This window comes from Mus pahari, chromosome 1 (genome assembly GCF_900095145.1).
Source record: "Mus pahari chromosome 1, PAHARI_EIJ_v1.1, whole genome shotgun sequence".
NCBI classification, from domain to species: Eukaryota; Metazoa; Chordata; class Mammalia; order Rodentia; family Muridae; genus Mus; species Mus pahari.
Window position 1 is genome coordinate 100824052 of NC_034590.1, and position 19070 is coordinate 100843121.

General features: G+C 38.7%; 1 protein-coding gene across 1 annotated transcript; it reads right to left on the bottom strand.

Annotated features, from left to right (window-relative positions):
• Nucleotides 1-1365: 1365 nt before the first annotated feature.
• Ikzf5 (IKAROS family zinc finger 5) lies at nt 1366-18951 on the bottom strand. The gene is made up of 4 exons (XM_021197083.1): nt 18814-18951; nt 7133-7311; nt 4723-4905; nt 1366-3579 (listed from the first exon to the last, which is right to left on the bottom strand). Exons 2-4 carry the CDS (start codon nt 7263-7265, stop codon nt 2636-2638), a joined length of 1260 nt encoding a protein of 419 aa, XP_021052742.1. The 5' UTR covers nt 7266-7311; nt 18814-18951; the 3' UTR covers nt 1366-2635.
• Between the last annotated feature and the right edge of the window lie 119 nt (nt 18952-19070).

Below are 19070 nucleotides of genomic sequence, written 5' to 3' on the forward strand. Positions count from 1 at the left end.
TTCTTTTTAAGTAATATTCCCTTTGTCAAACATCTGCAAACACATTTCTAAAATGAAACCACTGAAACTACCTGATGGAAAAATTTCAAAACAGAAGTCTAGTCTTCACTTGAATGTCAAGTTGTAGCTACACACTACATTAGTAAAATCTGAAATAAAATTATTCTGTTAATCTCTTCACAGTTTCTTTAAAAAAATATTAGTGGAGATAAATTACCAACTTTAAAAATCTAAACTCATGTTCACTAAACAAAAATAAATTTAGTTTTAGAACATTGCCTGTTAATGGCAAAGTACTATAAATAGTGCATGTTAAACTTTTCTCAACTCATTTCTATAAAACATTTGATTAAAAATAAAATGAGGAACATATTTAGTATTTAAGGAAAGAATCCAACATCTTTCCTAGTACAGAATTTAACTCAGAATATTTAAGCAAAATCCTAAATCTTTAAAAGTACAATTTCAAAAAAGTTTCTAAGGTAGATTTGCTTCAAAATTTTAGTGCATTTCGAAGTACTTGTAGCTTCACACATGGACACCTTTGGAAGACCAACTGTGCTCTTTTTAATGTTATTGGAAAATCAGGGGTTTTTCCTTCTTGTTTGTAATTATGAAAAGTCTTTTCCATATTTAAAATGAAATGTACCTTCAGAACATTCATCTGAAGTTGTTAGGAAAAACAAAATGCCCATGTCACTGTTTGGCCCGGAATGTAGAGGTGGTAAAGCTGGCTGTGAGGAGAGCCCATTCAGGCTGCTTGGCCTTTGAGACTATGTCTTGCAGTGTTGCCTGGCCTGGCAGGGATCTCCTGGGCTCTAGCACTCTGCTTCAAGCAGCTGGGACTACCGGTGCGCAGAGGTCCACTGGGCTCCTTCCTCTTTCAGGAAGTTTTCACTGTCTATTTGGAAGTATTGCTTTTAATTGAATCAAACTTTAAACAGCAAGGTTTCCAAACAATAACCTGTTTCTTTCTGGCAGCTGATAAGCACGACAGTCAAGTTATGTATTTGGAAAGTGTTGCCCTAAAACTAATCTAGTAAATGATTTCAGCAACAGACCCAAATCACTACAAAGTGTTTTCGAGGCTGCGCTTTAACAGTGCAGTTGGGATGAGCCAAGACTGGCTGTGTAAGCACAGGCGGAATGGCTTTCTAGCACAGGGAGGGGGAACAGATTCATTACCAGGGCACTTGGGGCTTCATGGGTAGACACTCTCAATAGTTCCCTCTTATTTACTGTAAGAGGTGATTTTTTTGGTTAATAAATGCTTGACGGTATTTCTTTAAGAAGCCAATTGAGAATATTTCTAAGATATTAACCAAATAAAAATGAAAAATTTGCAAAGTACACAGAAACCAATAATAAGTGACAATGTTTTATTGTTTTGCCAGGCTCTCTTCAGAGTAAGCTACTTATTACACAATACAAAAATAATGGCTTCCTATATAAAATGAACCACTCTAATTCTAAGTAAGTTAACTGTCACATTGAAATGTGCTTCATAAGAACTCTACCCTTTCCCACTGTGGTGACTGTCTCACCGTCTCTGTCCATAAAGACTCACAGGGAGGACTTCCATGGCCTACTCTGCTCTGGAGAGGCAAGTAGGCTCTGTCTGGGCATGCTCTGGGTGTGTAGCTGCTTCCTCACTATTACATCTCTGGGTTTCTAGACCAACCCTTCGTGGACATTATGGGCAATTATGTACAGAAGGCAGAAAAGGAGACTCTGGAGGCTGTTTGGAAGCATCGTAATAGGATGGATGAGCTCACTTCCTCTTTGGTCATCAAAGACTAGGAAGAATAAAATAATCAGTGTGGCTGTCAATCTTACCTGACACCAGTAATAGATGAATGCAGAATTTAAATGAAAGATTCAGATTGAAAAAAGGCATCTAGCACTCTAGTATACTTATCTGTGGCTTTAAAATAATACTCAAAATATATAAATACATATATAAATGAAAAACTAAAAACTAACATGTTTACACATTAAATGAACAGATATCTCAAATACCAAACACAATTTTCAATTTAGCCTCAAATTTCAACTTCCAAGATTTTCATTTTATAACTTAAATTTGAAAAGAACTGTTTTATACTTCTCCTTGAAGAGAAGTATTTATTACACTGAAATTACTACTAGTTTTGGTTGTAATGAAACTAATTCAACTTATGTGAATGAAAATAGTATTTTAATTAGGAGCAAACTTAAAGGCAGTTTGTCTATAAACACTGAAATGTTATAAAAGATTTTATGAGAAGTTTATTGTGCCATTTTGACATATGGCAGAAAGAACGTTAGCTGTAATGTATATCCTGAAGCATCAGGAGTACAGATAACCCTGGGAGTCCTTATGGACAAGTGTAGGAAACTGATTTAGACTGTACTTTAACTCTCATAAGTCTAAATGGAAAAGACATCGATGCACCTCACTAGCTAATGCATAAATAACCCTGACCAGACTTTTATGAAAAGTTAACAAAACCCTTTTTCACTATCAAACTTCTATTTTATAGACTAGAATGTATAAATTTTAAATTAGCATATACCTTATTAGGGATGATCAAACTAAAAACCAAACTACAAACTCCCAAAAGGCCAAATCAAGTGAGAACAATGTTGATTGTGTTCAGTGCTGGTTATGTTGCCCTCTTGCAAAATGGCAGGCAAAATCATACTTGTTTTTACATTTGCATCCACATATATTACACTGAAAAGGATTTTCATACCCATGGCATCCCATGTGAATAGTGTAAAGGATATTGTCTGCAAAGTACATATCACAGTGCTGGCAGTGGTGTAGAAGCTGAGGATCCTGGACCGGCAGGGTTGGAGCTGGAGTGCTTGGCTGGCTGTTTCCTAGGCTGGGAGTACTGGTGTGGGCACTTGGTTCACTGCTGGGCCCTGCCACTGGACTGTAGTTCCTCTGACTATGCGACGGCCGAGGTTCAGGACTTGTGGGGGAGGAGCTCTGAGGAATACTTGCTGACACAGCAGAGACAACTGCCTGGGCAGAGGGCTGCTGAATCATGAAAGGCTTTTCATCAGGGCAGGGATCTACATCAGGAGAGGCAGGGTTTTGGTTTTCTGGTGGCAAGCTGGACAACTGTCCTGCTAAAGTAGAGAGCTGATTCAAAGGGTTGTCAACCATGAGTTCTTGGGGGTCCCTTGGCAGGCCACCAGTTGGTGTAGTTTTAGCCATAGCTTCATAGGAGTCAGTCTGAATATTTGGGATTTCGTGTGTAAAATCATTAAGGTAGTCTGGTTTCTGGACCACCATGGAAGGTGGACTTAAGTTGATTAGTGCTCTTCTGCTATACCCCAGATTGCTTGTTTTCTTTTGTAAAACTCCCCACATTTTCTTGCTGCTTAAGGAAGACCTAGTACCTTTAATTGGTACCATTTTATGTTTGCGCCTTCGATGGTGGGACAGGTTACTTCGGTCACTGCAGCGGAAGGAACACAATTCACATTTGTATGGTTTTTCCCCAGTGTGAGAGCGCATATGGGCTTCCAGGTGGCGCTCGTAAGCAGATGCAAATGGACATAAGTGACACCTGTGAGGCTTCTCGCCTGTGTAAGAGAGACATGGAAGAGACTGCAAGAGGAGCTCACTCATAGGACTTTTCATGTTTGTCCACTGCATGTGAGAACTGATACAAAAATAAAATTCTTTGCAGAAATGCATACTTGTATATTAGGTTTGTAAGATCTATAAAGAAACCTAAGAACTGAAATAAAGCTTAAGAATTCATTAGCAACAACTTGTGATATATAATTACAATCTATTTAGTATGAAAATCATTACAGCTTCAACTAGCACTTGGGGAAAAAGTAAAAATATTCCCCACATAATAAAGAGATATAAAGATTTTATCAGCCAGGGAGTAGCAATACACGGCTTTAATCCCAGCACACAGAAACCCTGTCTCAAACCACCACCCCTCAAAATATTTTTAATGAACGGTATGTTTCAAAGTATATGTTCACAGATCTATCATGCATAAATACTTGTTTTCCTCAAGGGAAACCCCACCCCCCGCAAAATAAAGTTCAAAATCAAAATGAACTCCTGGTTCAAATATGAAATTGCCAGGGTCCAGGCTTCGCCTCCACTTTCCTATTCTAGTTCAGAAAGATCAATTTTATTTAAAAGTCAAACTCTTCAAATATGTAAAAGTATCATTTAGAATGTAAGACTGAGAATCACTCCTCTGACAAGGACAGAGCACCTAGCATGTTCCAGATTTCATGCTAGCTCTAGGGTGTACACAGATGGCTTTTAGATGTCCTCAGGAAGCTTTCAGGCCACCATGATGTAATACAGAAGCACAGACTGGCATGGAGCACATAGAAAAGATTCCTGGGCTTGGGCTAAGGCAAGGCATACTTTGGAAGGTTTCTCCAAAGAGTGGCTAAGAGAGACCTGGGTTTAGCAAATACAACTGTACAGAAGCCTTTCTATTTTCTATAGTAATGACCTCTTGAACCTAACAGCAGAAAGATAAAGATTATGTAGATCAAGCAGAAAAATGGGTAGGGAGAAGGAGCAAGGAGTCTGTTTCCAGTATTTGTATTCCTTTAAGCCACTGCTTTGGAAAAAAAAAAAAAAATGGAGTTACTACCCAAAACAAACTTTCATGAACCTTGTTGGGAACACTCAAAACTATGTAGACTTGCACCCCACACCCTCCCCCCCCAGCTGTTTCTCCATACCTGTGTGGATTCTGATATGCTCAATGAGCCTGGCTGTTCCTTTGCTGGCATAGTTGCAGTACCGACACTTGAGCTTCCCATCGAAGGTCCTTTCAAACCCGTCTACTAACATTCCTGAGTTTTCATCCAGGGAAACTTCAACAGATGGGTGATCAAGTCCGTTTTGATCACCATCTGTTCCAGCTATACACAAAAGCAAAAGAAATCATGCACCTCAGAGTCAATTCAGTTCAGCATGTTAGACTTCAAGTGGTTCATGACCTTCTACAAACTGATAGTTTCCTCCCACGAGTTTAATTCATAAAACAACCCAGATTTCTTGAACTGGGACAATGTTTATACAAAAGTAGAATTATACTCCAAGAACCTTTAAAAAGGACCTCAAATTATTTACATATAAAAATTTACCAACTCTCACATGCTTTTGAAGAAAATAGGTCAGGTAGAAAGGAGTAAAGAGATTCTTCAGGCTGGAGAGATGGCTCAGTGGTTAAGAGCACTGACTGTTCTTCCAGAGGTCCTGAGTTCAATTCCCTGCACCCACATGGTGGCTCATAACTATTTGCAGTGGGATCTGATGCACTCTTTTGGTGTGTGTCTGAAGACAGCGACAGTGTACTCATATAAATAAAATAAATAAATCTTAAGAAAAAAAAAAGAAAAAGAGATTCTTCAAGTATGAGCTCACAGTCACATACAGGTGTAGTGTCTAAATACTAGTCATGACAACAACTTTTATTAGCAGTTGTTACAGTTCTAAAACACTAACTCAATTTCTTTTTGTCTAAAAACAACTATTAGATATTCTGTTATAGACAGTTATTTGTGTTGTAGATTCTGGGTTACATTTAGGATCTTAAAACTCTAATGGAGCACAGCAAGGGAGCAAGGTATCTGACAGCTCTGAATGTAAGGACTATATGAGTTTCAGAACTAAAATGCTAGTGTGTTTGCTTTTCAGCTCAATATATGAATGTTCTATAAAGCAGCAGCAGCAGCAGCAGCAGGTGCTCATAATTAGGAACTACACATGTTGGGAACTACAGGTTGATGGGTACAGGACTTGAGCTTGATAACAGAAGACATGTCCTCACATGCTCAGTTCAAACCTTATCTATTCCTTTCCTTCTGCCCTTCACCAGGCACAGTTTTACTGGCACAGGCAAGTCAAGCAGATTGGTCCAAAAGGAACTAAGTGGAGATACCAGGCTTGTGGTCTCCCTTTCTCCCACTGTTTTCCTAAGACCCTGATGCTCAATATTTTGATAAACCGAATCATTAGATCCAGGCAGGAACTGGTGCTTACCTGTCTAACAAAACTCTGGGGGGTGTGATCCCTGATCACTGCTGCCAGTCTTTGCATCTTCATGGCTTACAAGATCTAGGTCAGAGGTCAGCAAATGTTTTCTACAGGGCTGAGGTAGTAAATACTTAAAGTCAGGTGGATTTGTCTTTATCACAACACCCAACTCTGCTGCTGTACCATAAAAGTGAATGTAGCTCATTGTACAGCCCTTGCCTAACGTATGCAATAGATGTTGATTGCCAGTAGTACAAATGAGTTACAAATACGTAAAGTGAGCATGCAGGTGTTCCAATAAAATTTTATTTATGACCAATGAAATTTAAATTTCATATAATTTGCATGTGTTATTACATTCTTTTTGCATACTTTTCAATAATTTCTAATCATTCCAATTTTCAGACTGCAAGCTACAGGAAAGCTGTTAGATGAGGCCCACTGGTGGTAGTCAGCTGACCTTGAGCTAGGTTAGGAACATTATATGTGACCCACAGACTAGAGAAACTATCTCTAGCAGGCTCGCCAAATGTTTGTTTCATTTAATTTAGTTTCTCTTCATTCACTTAAAGAGAAGAAATCCCTAGTTGAGGTTCAGGTCTAATCCATGTTGCCTGATGGACAAATTCCCTGGGTTCCTTGAATTGACTGTCAGCTAACAACATGAAGGACAGACAGACAAGGGATTTAGATGCTCTAACCTTTCAAGAAGTCTGTAACAATTATATAGACTACATTAAATCATAGCAGAAATCTGCATGTGAAAAAGAAGGGAGAAGGGCTGGAGAGATGGCTCAGCAGTTAAGAGCACTGACTGCTCTTTCAGAGGTCCTGAGTCAATTCCCAACAACCACATGGTACTCACAACCATCTGTAATAGGATTTTATGCCCTCTTCTGGTATGTCTGAAGATAGCTATAGTGTACTCATATACATAAAATAAATAAATAAATCTTTAAAAAAAAAGGGAGAAAAATGCCTTGTATCTTTCTAGAAAAAGAAAAGAATGATCTACATTAGTAGATAGTAATAGTCACAGAATGGAGAGCTATGCAGGAACATTCACACATTTACCAATGTGAACTTTTGATAATATTAAAATAAGTCTACCTCCCTGAAGAGTCTCTGCTTCTTTGTCCCCACTAACTGATCCTGAAATCATGTTCACATGATGCGTCTGCTGTGTCAGGTATTCCTGGAAATCTTTTACAAAATCCAAAGGCTCTGGTTTCTTTTCACCCATCTTGGTGCTTTTTTCTTTCTTTCTTTAAGTTGAAAGTCTGTTATATCTAGGGAAGAAGAAAATAAAGAATCCATAAATAATTTTAAAAAGAAAGCAGTATAAAATTTTAAAAATATAGACAAAAATGATTTTTGTATAAGACATTGCATAAAGCATCAGAAAAATAAAAGCTGTCTTTACATTCTTTATACTCTATCTAGAAAATTAAATAAGATAGATAGAAAACAGTGAGAAACAGATTTAATAAATACACTGAGTTTATAGAAAATGGAAACAAATTACCAAAGCAGAAGAAAAGAGAAAACTTTACTTATAACAGCCAAATATTGACAATTACCCAAATGATCCTCAAATAGGACCATATATAAATTGGTTGTAGCATGATCACACAATGGGCTATAACAGTGAAAAATAAACAAACTTCAGCTGCATGCAGCAACACAGAGACAGTTCACAGTTCTAGTACTGAGCACTAGAAGTCAGACAAAGGGTGTGAGCATATGATAACATTGAAGACCAGAAACTAACATCCCGTACCAGAAATGAGCAGAGTGTAGACCTTGGTTGCTAGGGCAGCTAAAGCCCAGCACTAGAAGGGACATAAAAGGAGCTTCTGGGGTGCTGGCAGCCTTCCATTTCTTCACATCAATGCTGAGTTCATGACCAGAGTCACCACTCTGACCATCACTAGACTAAACTTTGAGATTTATACGCTTTTCTATATACATGCTAGATTTCAAGAAACAGCTAAGCAATAAAGAATTGAGTAATCTTTGCATGCCTACTGCTAGCCATTAGAGATAAAAATTACTCATTAAATAATCTGAGTTAAGAAAAAAAATTTTCAGAAACCTCTCTACACCATTTGGGTTGGCTACAGAGAAATTGAAATGAAAGTGTATGCAGATTCAGCTTTAAGCAATGTCAAATAACTTTTTAGTCATTATACTGATTTATTCTCCAGTCAGCATATGTGTAAGAGTAGTTGACTCACCAGTACTTGGCTTTTTCATTGTAGCTATTTTGGAGGGTATGTGGCAGTACCACACCAATTTTGATTCATATACATTGATGATTAATGAAGTTGTATGTAAGTGGCTACTTATATTCTTTTAGGTGATGACTGTTTTCCCATATAGACTACCTGTCTTTTCTAATAGATAAGAATTCTTCATAATATTTTAAATATAAATCCTTTATTACATGTATGCATTTCAAGTATCTTCTCCTTATAATTTCCTATCGATTTCTTTTTTTGAACTGTTTATTTTTTAAAATAGGATTTGAGATAATATATACCCTAAAATTTATTCTTAAACATTAGAACTATTATATTGCAGAGGTAAGATTCTTTTCTGAAAGCAAGTGGTGGTACAACTAATGAAAGACCACACACTACCAACACTAAACAATAATCAAAAGGAAATGAGGCTAGACCAAAACTAGAGTTCATTTTGATAAGATTTTCATCCATATTTTAAATCAAAAATTAATTTTTAAAATGTAATCATAGGGATATTTGAATACAAGAAATGTATGCTTCAGGTTTGTCTCCAAGTCTTCTGCAGAACATTATTAAGGTATTTTAATTAAGAATAAATTTATACAATATATTCTGTTTAGTGTTTCCCCTCCAATTCCACAGCTCCCAACCACCCAAATCTAGACCCTTTCTTTCTCTCTTTTTAGATTACAAACAGGCAACTAAAAAATAATAATAAAATAAGAAGTAATTAATAAAAAAAAGAGCCCAAAAAGTATAGTAAACACATGTATATGCAGACACACATGTTCACACACAGAGAAATCCCATAAAAACACAAGGCAGGAAACCATAATATGTATGTAAAAGATCTGTAAGGAAAATTAAAAATTAATAAATAAAAATAATGTCTAGGCAGAACTTTATGAGATAAGGAGCCTGCCACTGAGTTTATTTGTCCTGGCCATCTGGTCTGTCCTTAGGTGTTTGTACACCCATGAGACTGTTTACTGATTGGAGAGAGCTGCAGCTTAGGGACTGGGGCTGGTCTTCACTTCCTCTCTGAGTACTAAGACTCCATCTGGCTTCGACCTGCGCATGGCCTCTGTCTGCTGCCACAGTCTTAATGAACAAAAGCAGAGTTCATTTTACTGTTTTTCTAATTAAAATATAACTACATCATTTCCTCCATTCTTCTCTAACTCCTCTCATGTTCCCAAATCCATTTTGTGTTGCTTGATGTATATATGATTTCAGGGCTCACAACTTGGTATTGGATAATCAATTAAGGGGCTCATTCCTAAGAGATATTAATTCTCCCTCTCTCAGTAGTCATTAGTTTCCTGCAGTTCTTTGTCTTGGGATGGCTCTCATGGGAATTACCTCTTCTACATTAACATTGGCAATGTCATTGTTCAGGACTTCTTGAGACAGCCAGGTTGTTGAGATACCATGGGTGTAGCTTCCCTTTCATTTCTAGGAGACACAATCTCATGGTACATTTCCTGGCCCACTGGCTTTTAGGATTTTGCTGCCCTCTCTTCTGTGATGGTCCCTGAGCTTTTGGTGCAGAAACTGTGTTGTAGATGTATTCACGAGGGCTGGGGACTCTATAATCACTTGTTTTCTTCATTTTGACAACTTGTGGTTTTCTGTAATGATCTCCCATCAGCTGAAAGAGAAACTTCTTTGAGAAGTGAGAGCAACAAAGTGAGAGCAATATTTACCTGTGGGTATAAGGGTAAGTATTTAGAATGCTATTGGGAAGTTATGCTGGTTTACTATAGCAGTAGCAGTAGGCTCTCTTCTAAGACCCATGGCCGTGTCACTACCCCTATGCAGTTGGGTAGGTTTTAGTACCAGGCATGATTTCCTTCCTTCTGAGTGACCTTGAGTCCTATTAGACAGCAGTTGGTTACTACCTAGAAACGACTGTCACTACTGAACCTTTCGGGGTATCATGCCATGTTGGCTATTGTTGGGGTTCATAGGTATCATAGCTGGGTAGGACTACTGATTGTTTCCTTCCTTGGCAGATTGCATAACACTTTCAAGTTCTAAGAAAGCTAGTCTTCGGGGAGGAAATTTTCAGGTCAGATCCAGCTTGAATCCTGAGTCCTATATCGAAGTGCATGGTGTCTGTAGCAATCAGGATTTCTAACCTCTAGGAGGTAATCAAATACAGCAGCAACAGCCCACCTTGGACTCTGCTGATCAACAACTCAAAGGGAGGTTTCTTATGCCTAGTCCTGGAATTGTGTTAGTATATGGCTCTTCCAGGGAGCATTATTAACCCAAATGGCAAAATTTCACTGAAACTACACACACACACACACACACACACACACACACACACACACACACATACACCTTTCTCTCTCCTCCCCTCCCTCTCTCCCTTATATGTAATTTTAGATAGATAAAAAAAATAACATGATTCTTGTGGCTTTAAAAAATTTTAGATTCATTTTTATTTTAGGTATATAAGTGACTCTCCTGCATGTATGCATGTACACTATATATATGTCTGGTGCCCAGAGTTTAGGTAGTTGTCAGCCACTATGTGGGTTCTAGAAACCGAGTATGGGTCCTCTGCAAGAGTAATAAGTACTCTTGACTGCTGAGCCATCTCTCCAGCTTGCTGAACATAAATTTTTAATGAAACTCAATTTACCGATTTTTCCTTTTACATTTTATAACTATCTGTGTCCTATTCAGAATAACCATGCCTCCATCTTACTTGAATACTGAGCTTAATATTTCCTTGAAAAACATTTTTTATGTTTCCCCTTTCATATTTTATCCAGACTTTAGTTTTGTGACTGATGTAAAACAAGAATCAAAAGAATAATTTTTCCAAGAAAATATCCAATTGTCCCAGTTATATGCATTTAACAGATCAGCTTTCCCAATACACCCCAGGATTGCCTCTTTGAATTAGGTAATTATATTCATGTAAATTTATCTCTGAATTCTCTATTCTATTCCATGAAGACTGTCCATTCTTACGGCCAAATTTATTCTCAACAAGTCTTTGTTACCTTGGTAATATGTCTCTATCAGTTTTGTTTTTCTTTTCCAAAAATACCTGAACTCTTGGTTCTTTTCTCTTTAAGATGTGTTTTTATTTGTGTACATGTATTCACCATGTTTGTGTTATGCCCACTGGGTCCAAAAAAGGACATCAGTTCTCCTGTAACCGGAGTTACAAGTGGCTATGAGCCACAGAAGTCCTCTGCAATAGTAGCAGCCATCTCTTTAGTCCCTGGCCCAAGTTTTTAAATGGCAGAGGTTAACAAATGAGGGACTTTCATAAAAGCACATTTTCAATTTGCAAGGACCTCACCAACTTTATAAGAAGCAAACCTTGTACACTTCAACTAGAACCCTAGTGGAACCTTTGACTGAGCCTCTATTGCAGATAATTATCTTGTATATCAATAAAGTGATACCCTCAGGCAATGACAGACACAAGGCTGATATTTCCCCTAATAGTTACTGACCCGAAGCTGATATATTTTTGTTTATTATTTATCTTTTCTCCTTTAATCTGTTCTTTACTTGGAGATATTTTGCCAAATAAGGACATACAGGTGGCTGAACTTTCAGTAACTGTAATCTTTTGAGTTCTTTCCTTCCTTCTTAAAAGCTATCAGAAGGTCTGAAAAGTTATTAATAATCTCTTTTTGCTGTTTTCTACAAAGTGTCAGTCTATGAAAGAACTATTTTGCTTTTATGTTCACCTCACTAGCTTTAGACTCTGAACAGAATGAGATCTCTCTTAGCTTTAAAACAGTGAACTCCTATTTTATAAACTAAGACAATAATACAAATTTACAGTGCTCTTTCAAGCTTTATATTAATCATATATAAAACATTGTAAGCTATACAGCTCATAGTAATCTCTGAGACAATGCTAACTATTTGGGAACAATTATTTTTACAGCGAAATAATAAAGTTGTATCTTGGTCTCAGATTCAAAGTTGTTTCCCTTATCAGTTCATCAACCTGGTTAAAAAACAGAATTAGCATCTACTTGTTCCTTAGATTGGTGAGATAAACAGCAGTTAGTTCCCATTAGTTCACGTATCCCCGATTGCAACTTTCCAAGTCCATCTGCAATTTTCCAAATTTGCCCTTTCTTATCTTATTAGGGCACTTCTTTAAATCTCTTGCCTTAGTTTATTCAGCTTTCCCAACCTTATTAATCATCATTTTTCTTATCTTACCATATTAACTAGTTGTGTCAGACTATTTGTTTAACTATAGTTAATACTACTAATTATTTGTTCTTTCACATTTGCTCTTTAGATAGAAAACACAAGCTAGTCAACCAATGAAAAAGTTGATTAATAAGATGGACAGTCCTTGCCTACCTGTAATTCAGTACTCAGGAGTTAGAGGCAGTAGAATGATTGTTACATAGTGAATTTGAGGAACCTATCTCAAAATTTTTTTTAAAAGGAAGGAAGGAAGGAAGGAAACCAACCTGAATACTTAATTAAAAAAATAAACCAGTACACGAAAGTAAAGGGGGATTGTTAGAAATACAGAAGTAGAAAAGAGAGGCAGGGCTGACAAAGGTGGGGGAAATAATAGAAGGGAGGAAAATGATCAAAGCATATCATATGCACATACAGAAATGTCATAACTAAGACCCCTTTGTACAATTAAAATATACTAATTTTAAAACAAATCATATTCAGGATAGTTTTTTTTTTTAATTATAAAGACTATGAGGCTCTATCAGTTTTCTGTGTTCTGATTATAAAAGCATTATAGGGCTAAAGAGATGGCTCAGTCAGTAATGAGGCATGCAAGTATTAAGATCTGTTCAAATTCCTAGTATCCACATAAAAGGAGAGGCATGTCAGAAAGCACCCATAACCTCAGCATTGGGGAGGTGGAGACAGGGGGATTCCTGGAGCTTGCAGGTTAAATGAGACACACACCCATCTCAAAAACTAAAAGTGGAGAGAGATTGAGGAAGACACCTGATGTCAACTTCTAGCCTCCACATACATACATGTATATGTGCATCCACACATAATACATGCACACACACACATATGTAAACATACAAACACAAAACTAAATTAAGAAAAAAAATCCCAGTCTTTTACTTGCAATTCAGAATTTCTTCTTGCCAATCAATTTATATGCAAAGTGATACATGTTCCTGGAAAATGAATGTACTTTAATAAGCAAGACAATCTTACCAAATCTTGATTAGAAAGCTTAGCCACGCTGCAATACGATGCTTGGCAATGCAACAAAAACACAAGATCTACCAAAAGCAAGCAGAAGAAATGGTAGTTTTATACCTCCAACTAAAGTTTAAGAACAGAAATGAGCCCAATTACAGAGCATGGCTGACATATTTTGACAGTCTTAGCTATTCACATTGTCACATTACAAGTTTCACTGTGTTCTCTGCCATAAATTGTATGCCGCTATCAATTATGCATGATGAATTAAAGAAAAAAGAATGCCAATGAAGTAACTAAAAAACGTTGCAGACATAAAGACCAGTTTCTGAATTAGGGATTCAAACACACATATGGTTTAATCTACACATCCGTCCATGATTTAAAACTTAAGTGACCCTTCATCTCTAAGCATCTTTGTGTCCATCAAACCTGTATTATCTATGTTACATATATCTGTGGGTAACATGCATGATAGCCAGCTATTTACATAGCAGTAGACAATGAAACAGACTTGTGTAAATAGGTGCCTAAATCTAAGCTGAGTTTTTGGCTCAAACCCCAGCTTTTTCCATCTCAGGTCAATATCTCTAAGCATGATATATGGAAAAACAATAATTCTGAAGCTAAAAAGAGCCCCTGCTATAAAAAGAGAATATGGGTTTGCTGTCCACACCATCCTGATAACAAGAACTCCATATATAACCTGCTATCTGAGGATGTTGTTCAGAACTGACAAATTTTTAAACCCCTACAAACATAATATGAATGATATATACATGGATTCAACCAAATGTGAATGGAAAACATTTAAAAAAAAATCCTAAACAGTTTAGATTCAACTTCCCTTGGGATCCCCTAAACAATACAGAATTAGAACAACTTATGCTATATAAAGTATCTGGAGAATAAAGAGAATATGAGTGTGTGCCTATAATCCTAGCACTCAGTGGCTAAGGCCTTGAGGAATTCAAGGAGTTCAAGCCCAGTCTGAGGGATACATAAAACTCCCATGTGGAAAAGAAAAAAAATGTATATAGAAGGATGTGTAACAAGTTACATGCAAATACTATTGAATTTTATGTATGACACTGAGTATCCTCAAATTTCAGTGTACACAAGGGGTCCTACATCAATCCCCCAGAAATACAGAGGGACAACTTACTGTATGTACATTAGAAAATCCGGACAAATGGCTGAGGTGCCTATTTAACATATCAAAGTGGCCCTGGTCACCAGGATCTCCCAGCAGTTCTCCTATAACATTGCCTACCTGTTATAGAGTCCACCTGGCTTGCATATACTGGCCTCTACCCTGAACATTTGAACCCAAGGGGCCGGGCTGTCCTTCCCTATATAAGCCAATCACTTTGGCCACCTGTCCTTTCTGTACCTTTGGCCTCCTGGCTTCTGCACCTGGTTTCCCTCTCTTCTTTCTCCCTTGCCGTCTCCTGTCCTGGCTCAGGGTCATGACTCCTCTGGACTTTCTCAGATGTGTCTGCCTCTGGCTATGCTCTCCCACATATCTATAATAAACTATCTCCTCCACCATACCTAGGACCAGTCATATCCTTTCCTTTCCTTTTTACTTCTTTTTTTTTTTTTTCATTCAGTATCTTTCTAACTGGCTGTGAACTCAACACCTTGTACTTGGTGAGCAAGAAATTACTCATATTTTCAATGTAAAATGTCATCAGAAAAACATGTTTAAGCATTTCTAATATTATTATAGATTTTGATACTACATTGTAAGTCAGACCTATTCTATGCTAACTGATTTTGCTCCAAATGAAAATTTCTATGTTGAAATTCTAACCTCAATATGACATTTGTTGTGAGGCAGATCCATCAGAATAGGATTATAAGAATAACAGTTTGCTTTCTGTTTTCTGCACTATGAGTATATAGCCAGAAACCAGATCCTGTATCTGCTAGCAACTCGAACTCAACTTCCCAGCCTCCAACCTTAATGAATTCTTTAAATCACCTAGTCTGTACTAGTTGGTTATTATCAGCCTGACACAAATTCAGGCATATCCAGGAAGAAAACTTTTGTTTCCAAACAGGAGATCATTAGGGTAGCTTTGCTGGCCTAGAACTCACTATGCTATGTAGACCAGAATGATCTTGAACTCAGAGATCCACCTGTCCCTGCCACCCCAGTGGAGTGCTGGAATTAAAAGCTTTCGCCACAATGCCTGGAGGAAAAGGAATCTTATTTGAGAAAATGCTTCCATAAGATTAGCCTGTAGGCAAACCTGTGGACTATTGCCTTGATTAATGAAATATATGGCAGGGACTAGCTCACTGTGGGAGGTGCCACCCCTGGGCAGGTGCTCCTGGGCTTATAAAGAGTAGGCTGAGCAAACCATGAGAAGTGAGCCAGTAAGCACTAAGAAAAAGTCTTGGCTTCTGTGCCACAATTCCTGCCCTGCCCTGCCCTGCCATTCTTCAGTGATGGAATGTTAATGGAAATATAGGATAAAAATGAACTCTATCGTCCCTAAATTACTTTTAGTCATTGTAGTTTGTTAGTTAATTTGTTTGTTTGAGAGAGGATCTTTCTACATAGCCCTGGCTGCCCTGGAATTCACTATGTAGACCAGGCTGGCTTCAAACTCAAAGATCCTCCTGCTTCTCTGCCTCTACCTCCCTAGTGCTGGGATTAAAAATGTGCACCACCATATAGGGTAGTCATGGTGGTTTATCAAAGCTTGACACAGTCCATTTAATTTGTTATCAGAGTGTGAACTAAGAAGAGAAAAACTAAACTAAAGAAGAGAAAAACTACCAAACCTTATGATTATAAGGCATATTGCCCAAGCTAGTAGTGGAAAAATATCTAAGAATTAATATTTCACATATCCTGTGTGTGTGTGTGTGTGTGTATACTTACATATACGATCAAACACCTTTTAATCAGGAGCTAATTATTTAAAAGAGGTGTTAAGATGCAAACTAGAAGGTAGGTACAACTACGAAACAGGTAATGTAAAGGTCAAAGGTCATCTTTCCTCCACCATCATGGAGCACATGTCTGGCTTGATTTCTTGTCTTTCAAAATCAAGAAATTTCTGGCCAAAAAACAAAATTGTTTTATTCCCCAAGGGATTTGGGTGAAAATTAATGACAAAGCCACGTACAACATGTTTCAATTGGAGTCTGATTTGCTTTTATCTGTTCCACATGAGCTTACTGGTTTCAGCAATAAAATATGTATAACCTTAAAAGACAAACAAACAAAAAACCCAACCAAACCCTAGTTATCTCTCTAAGTGCTAGAGATGCCCTCTCCACAAAGGAGAATTCAAAGAACAGTACAGGGTATTACATTTATCTATCACTGCTTTAAAAGAAATATTTAAACTGAAGGGTTACTACTGATAAGGAAGAATACTTAGCCCAACTTTTTTTTATTATTTTATTATTTATTTTCTTCATTTACATTTCAAATGCTATCCCAAAAGTTCCCTATACCCTCCCCCCCNNCTGCCCTGCTCCCCAACCTACCCACTCCTGCTGCCTGGCCCCCAGCATTCCCCTGTACTGGGTTAGCCCAACTTTTTAATGTGACAATTAACCCAGAGGTTAGGCAGGCATACTAAAGTTGTTTATTGTTCAATAGCTGTGTTTACTTCTATAACCTGTTGATTATGGTCATTGAAAGATTTACTCTTAGTTTATACAGAGTAACATGGACCTTCAAAAAGAATTTGAACACAATTCCTGAATTCTCCTCTGCTAAAGACTCTGAACACATGAATACTGTGATAAGGCTCTTCTGAGAAGTCAGAAAACAGAAACGAAGCCACATCTGAAGAAATCTAAAAAAGAATGATACAATCTAACCTGTTCACCCCAATTTGGCTCCACTTTTTATTTTCTAAGGCAACGCTGATGAAATGTTGAATAATTGAAATTTACTCTGGAGACACAACAAAGGCCTCCAAAAGGCCATGGAGGTTAATTTCAACTAAAATTCAAAAGCCACAAGAAGTCTGCAAAGAAAGACACACAAGTGAAAACTTTACTTGGGACTACAGGCTTAATAACAAGTTAATAACATAACTTGTGTGTCAAGATCAGTAGCTGGAAAAAAAAAAAAAAAAAAAAAAGCAAGGGCAAGCTTGGTGGCCCACAATTAACATCCTAGCCATTTGTGTTACTATCATGTTGCCACTGGTGATTTACTTTTAACAAAAAACTTAAATGCCATTCATATATAATATGTTAATTTCAAGAGATGTCAGGCTTAATAATGCCGAATAAGTCCAGTTGCACATAAAGTACATTTGCTCTATACCAGGGAAATATATGTAACAACCACCAGGACTCAACCATGGCATATCTGAACCCCATCTTCAGTATCCCACAGTACAACAGTTGTGGTTTCCTGGGAAACACGGGACCCTTACAGGAAAAGAACTTCAAACATCCCAGCTCCCTGCAAGGAACTTCCAAGGAAACGTTCATCCTCAGCTGTGCTGAAGACAACATAAACTCAAGACAGAGTTTTAAAAGTGTCCAGATGTTCTAAGCGGCTGTTTTCATGTTGTATCTTCTAAGTGTAATTTCCCTGGACCTCACAACTTCAGAAGTCTTCATGTCCCTTCTCACTCCTCTGTCCGGTTCTGACCAGCACACAAAGGAGTCATTAAATAGGCCATGTGGTTACTGGCAGCTACCACTGACTATACTTAGGATCTACAGTTAGACAGACAGACAGCACTCGGACGCTTAGCTGAGGAGGAGCCACGCTGAGCATCCAAGAGCACTCCCGACAGTCGATCGATCGATCGATCGATCGGGGACAGAAATCTTGAATGAGTCGGAAGAGCGCTTGGCTGTAGCATCCTCCCCGACCTCACCTGTTCCCAACATTGCAAAGTACAGGCAGTAGACGCCAGGTCGTGAGAGGAAACTCGAGGGTTTTAGAAACTCCTTCCCAACAGCAGCCCGGGACCCGCGTCGAGGTTAACACCCTCTCCGGGATACACCGGGGTGGCTGGGGTCGACTCCTGCCTTTGGCACCCCGAGAATGCACGACACAGGGAGCCGCTCCCGGCGATCGCCACCTGTCAAAGCCGCAGACAGCTCCCCACCCTGAGCTCCGAGCTCCGGCCCGACGGCGCCGACTCGAGAGCCTACGGGCGGCGCACCCAGTCACTTACGAGCCCAAGAAAGTCCCGAGTCACTGAGCTGCCAGCCCACGGGGCACGCAGGAACCCTCCGCGGTGGCCAAGGCGAAGGCGGTGTTAGCCGGCCAGCAATGAACCCGGCACTTTACCTTCCGCCATTCCGTCAACGTGCCCTGAGGAACCGTAGCGCCGCCGTGGAAGCAGACCTCCCACGACTCACCTCCTGGCAACCGCACCGAGGGATCCCCACAGCCTTTTTCACTACCGTCGCCGCCGCCGCCACCACCGCCTCAGCGTTCGTCAGCGTCGCAGCAGTAGCCGCCATATTTGTTGTGTCTCCGCTCCCTTCCCGCCCGCCCCACGCCTTGCCCAAGTCTCGCGTGAGCGTGCTGCGGGGAGCAAGGAGAGAATTATGTCTCTCCTGGGGTTCCGTAGGCGGCAGTGGGCGGGGACTCAAAGGGGTGTGTGAGGGGCGGA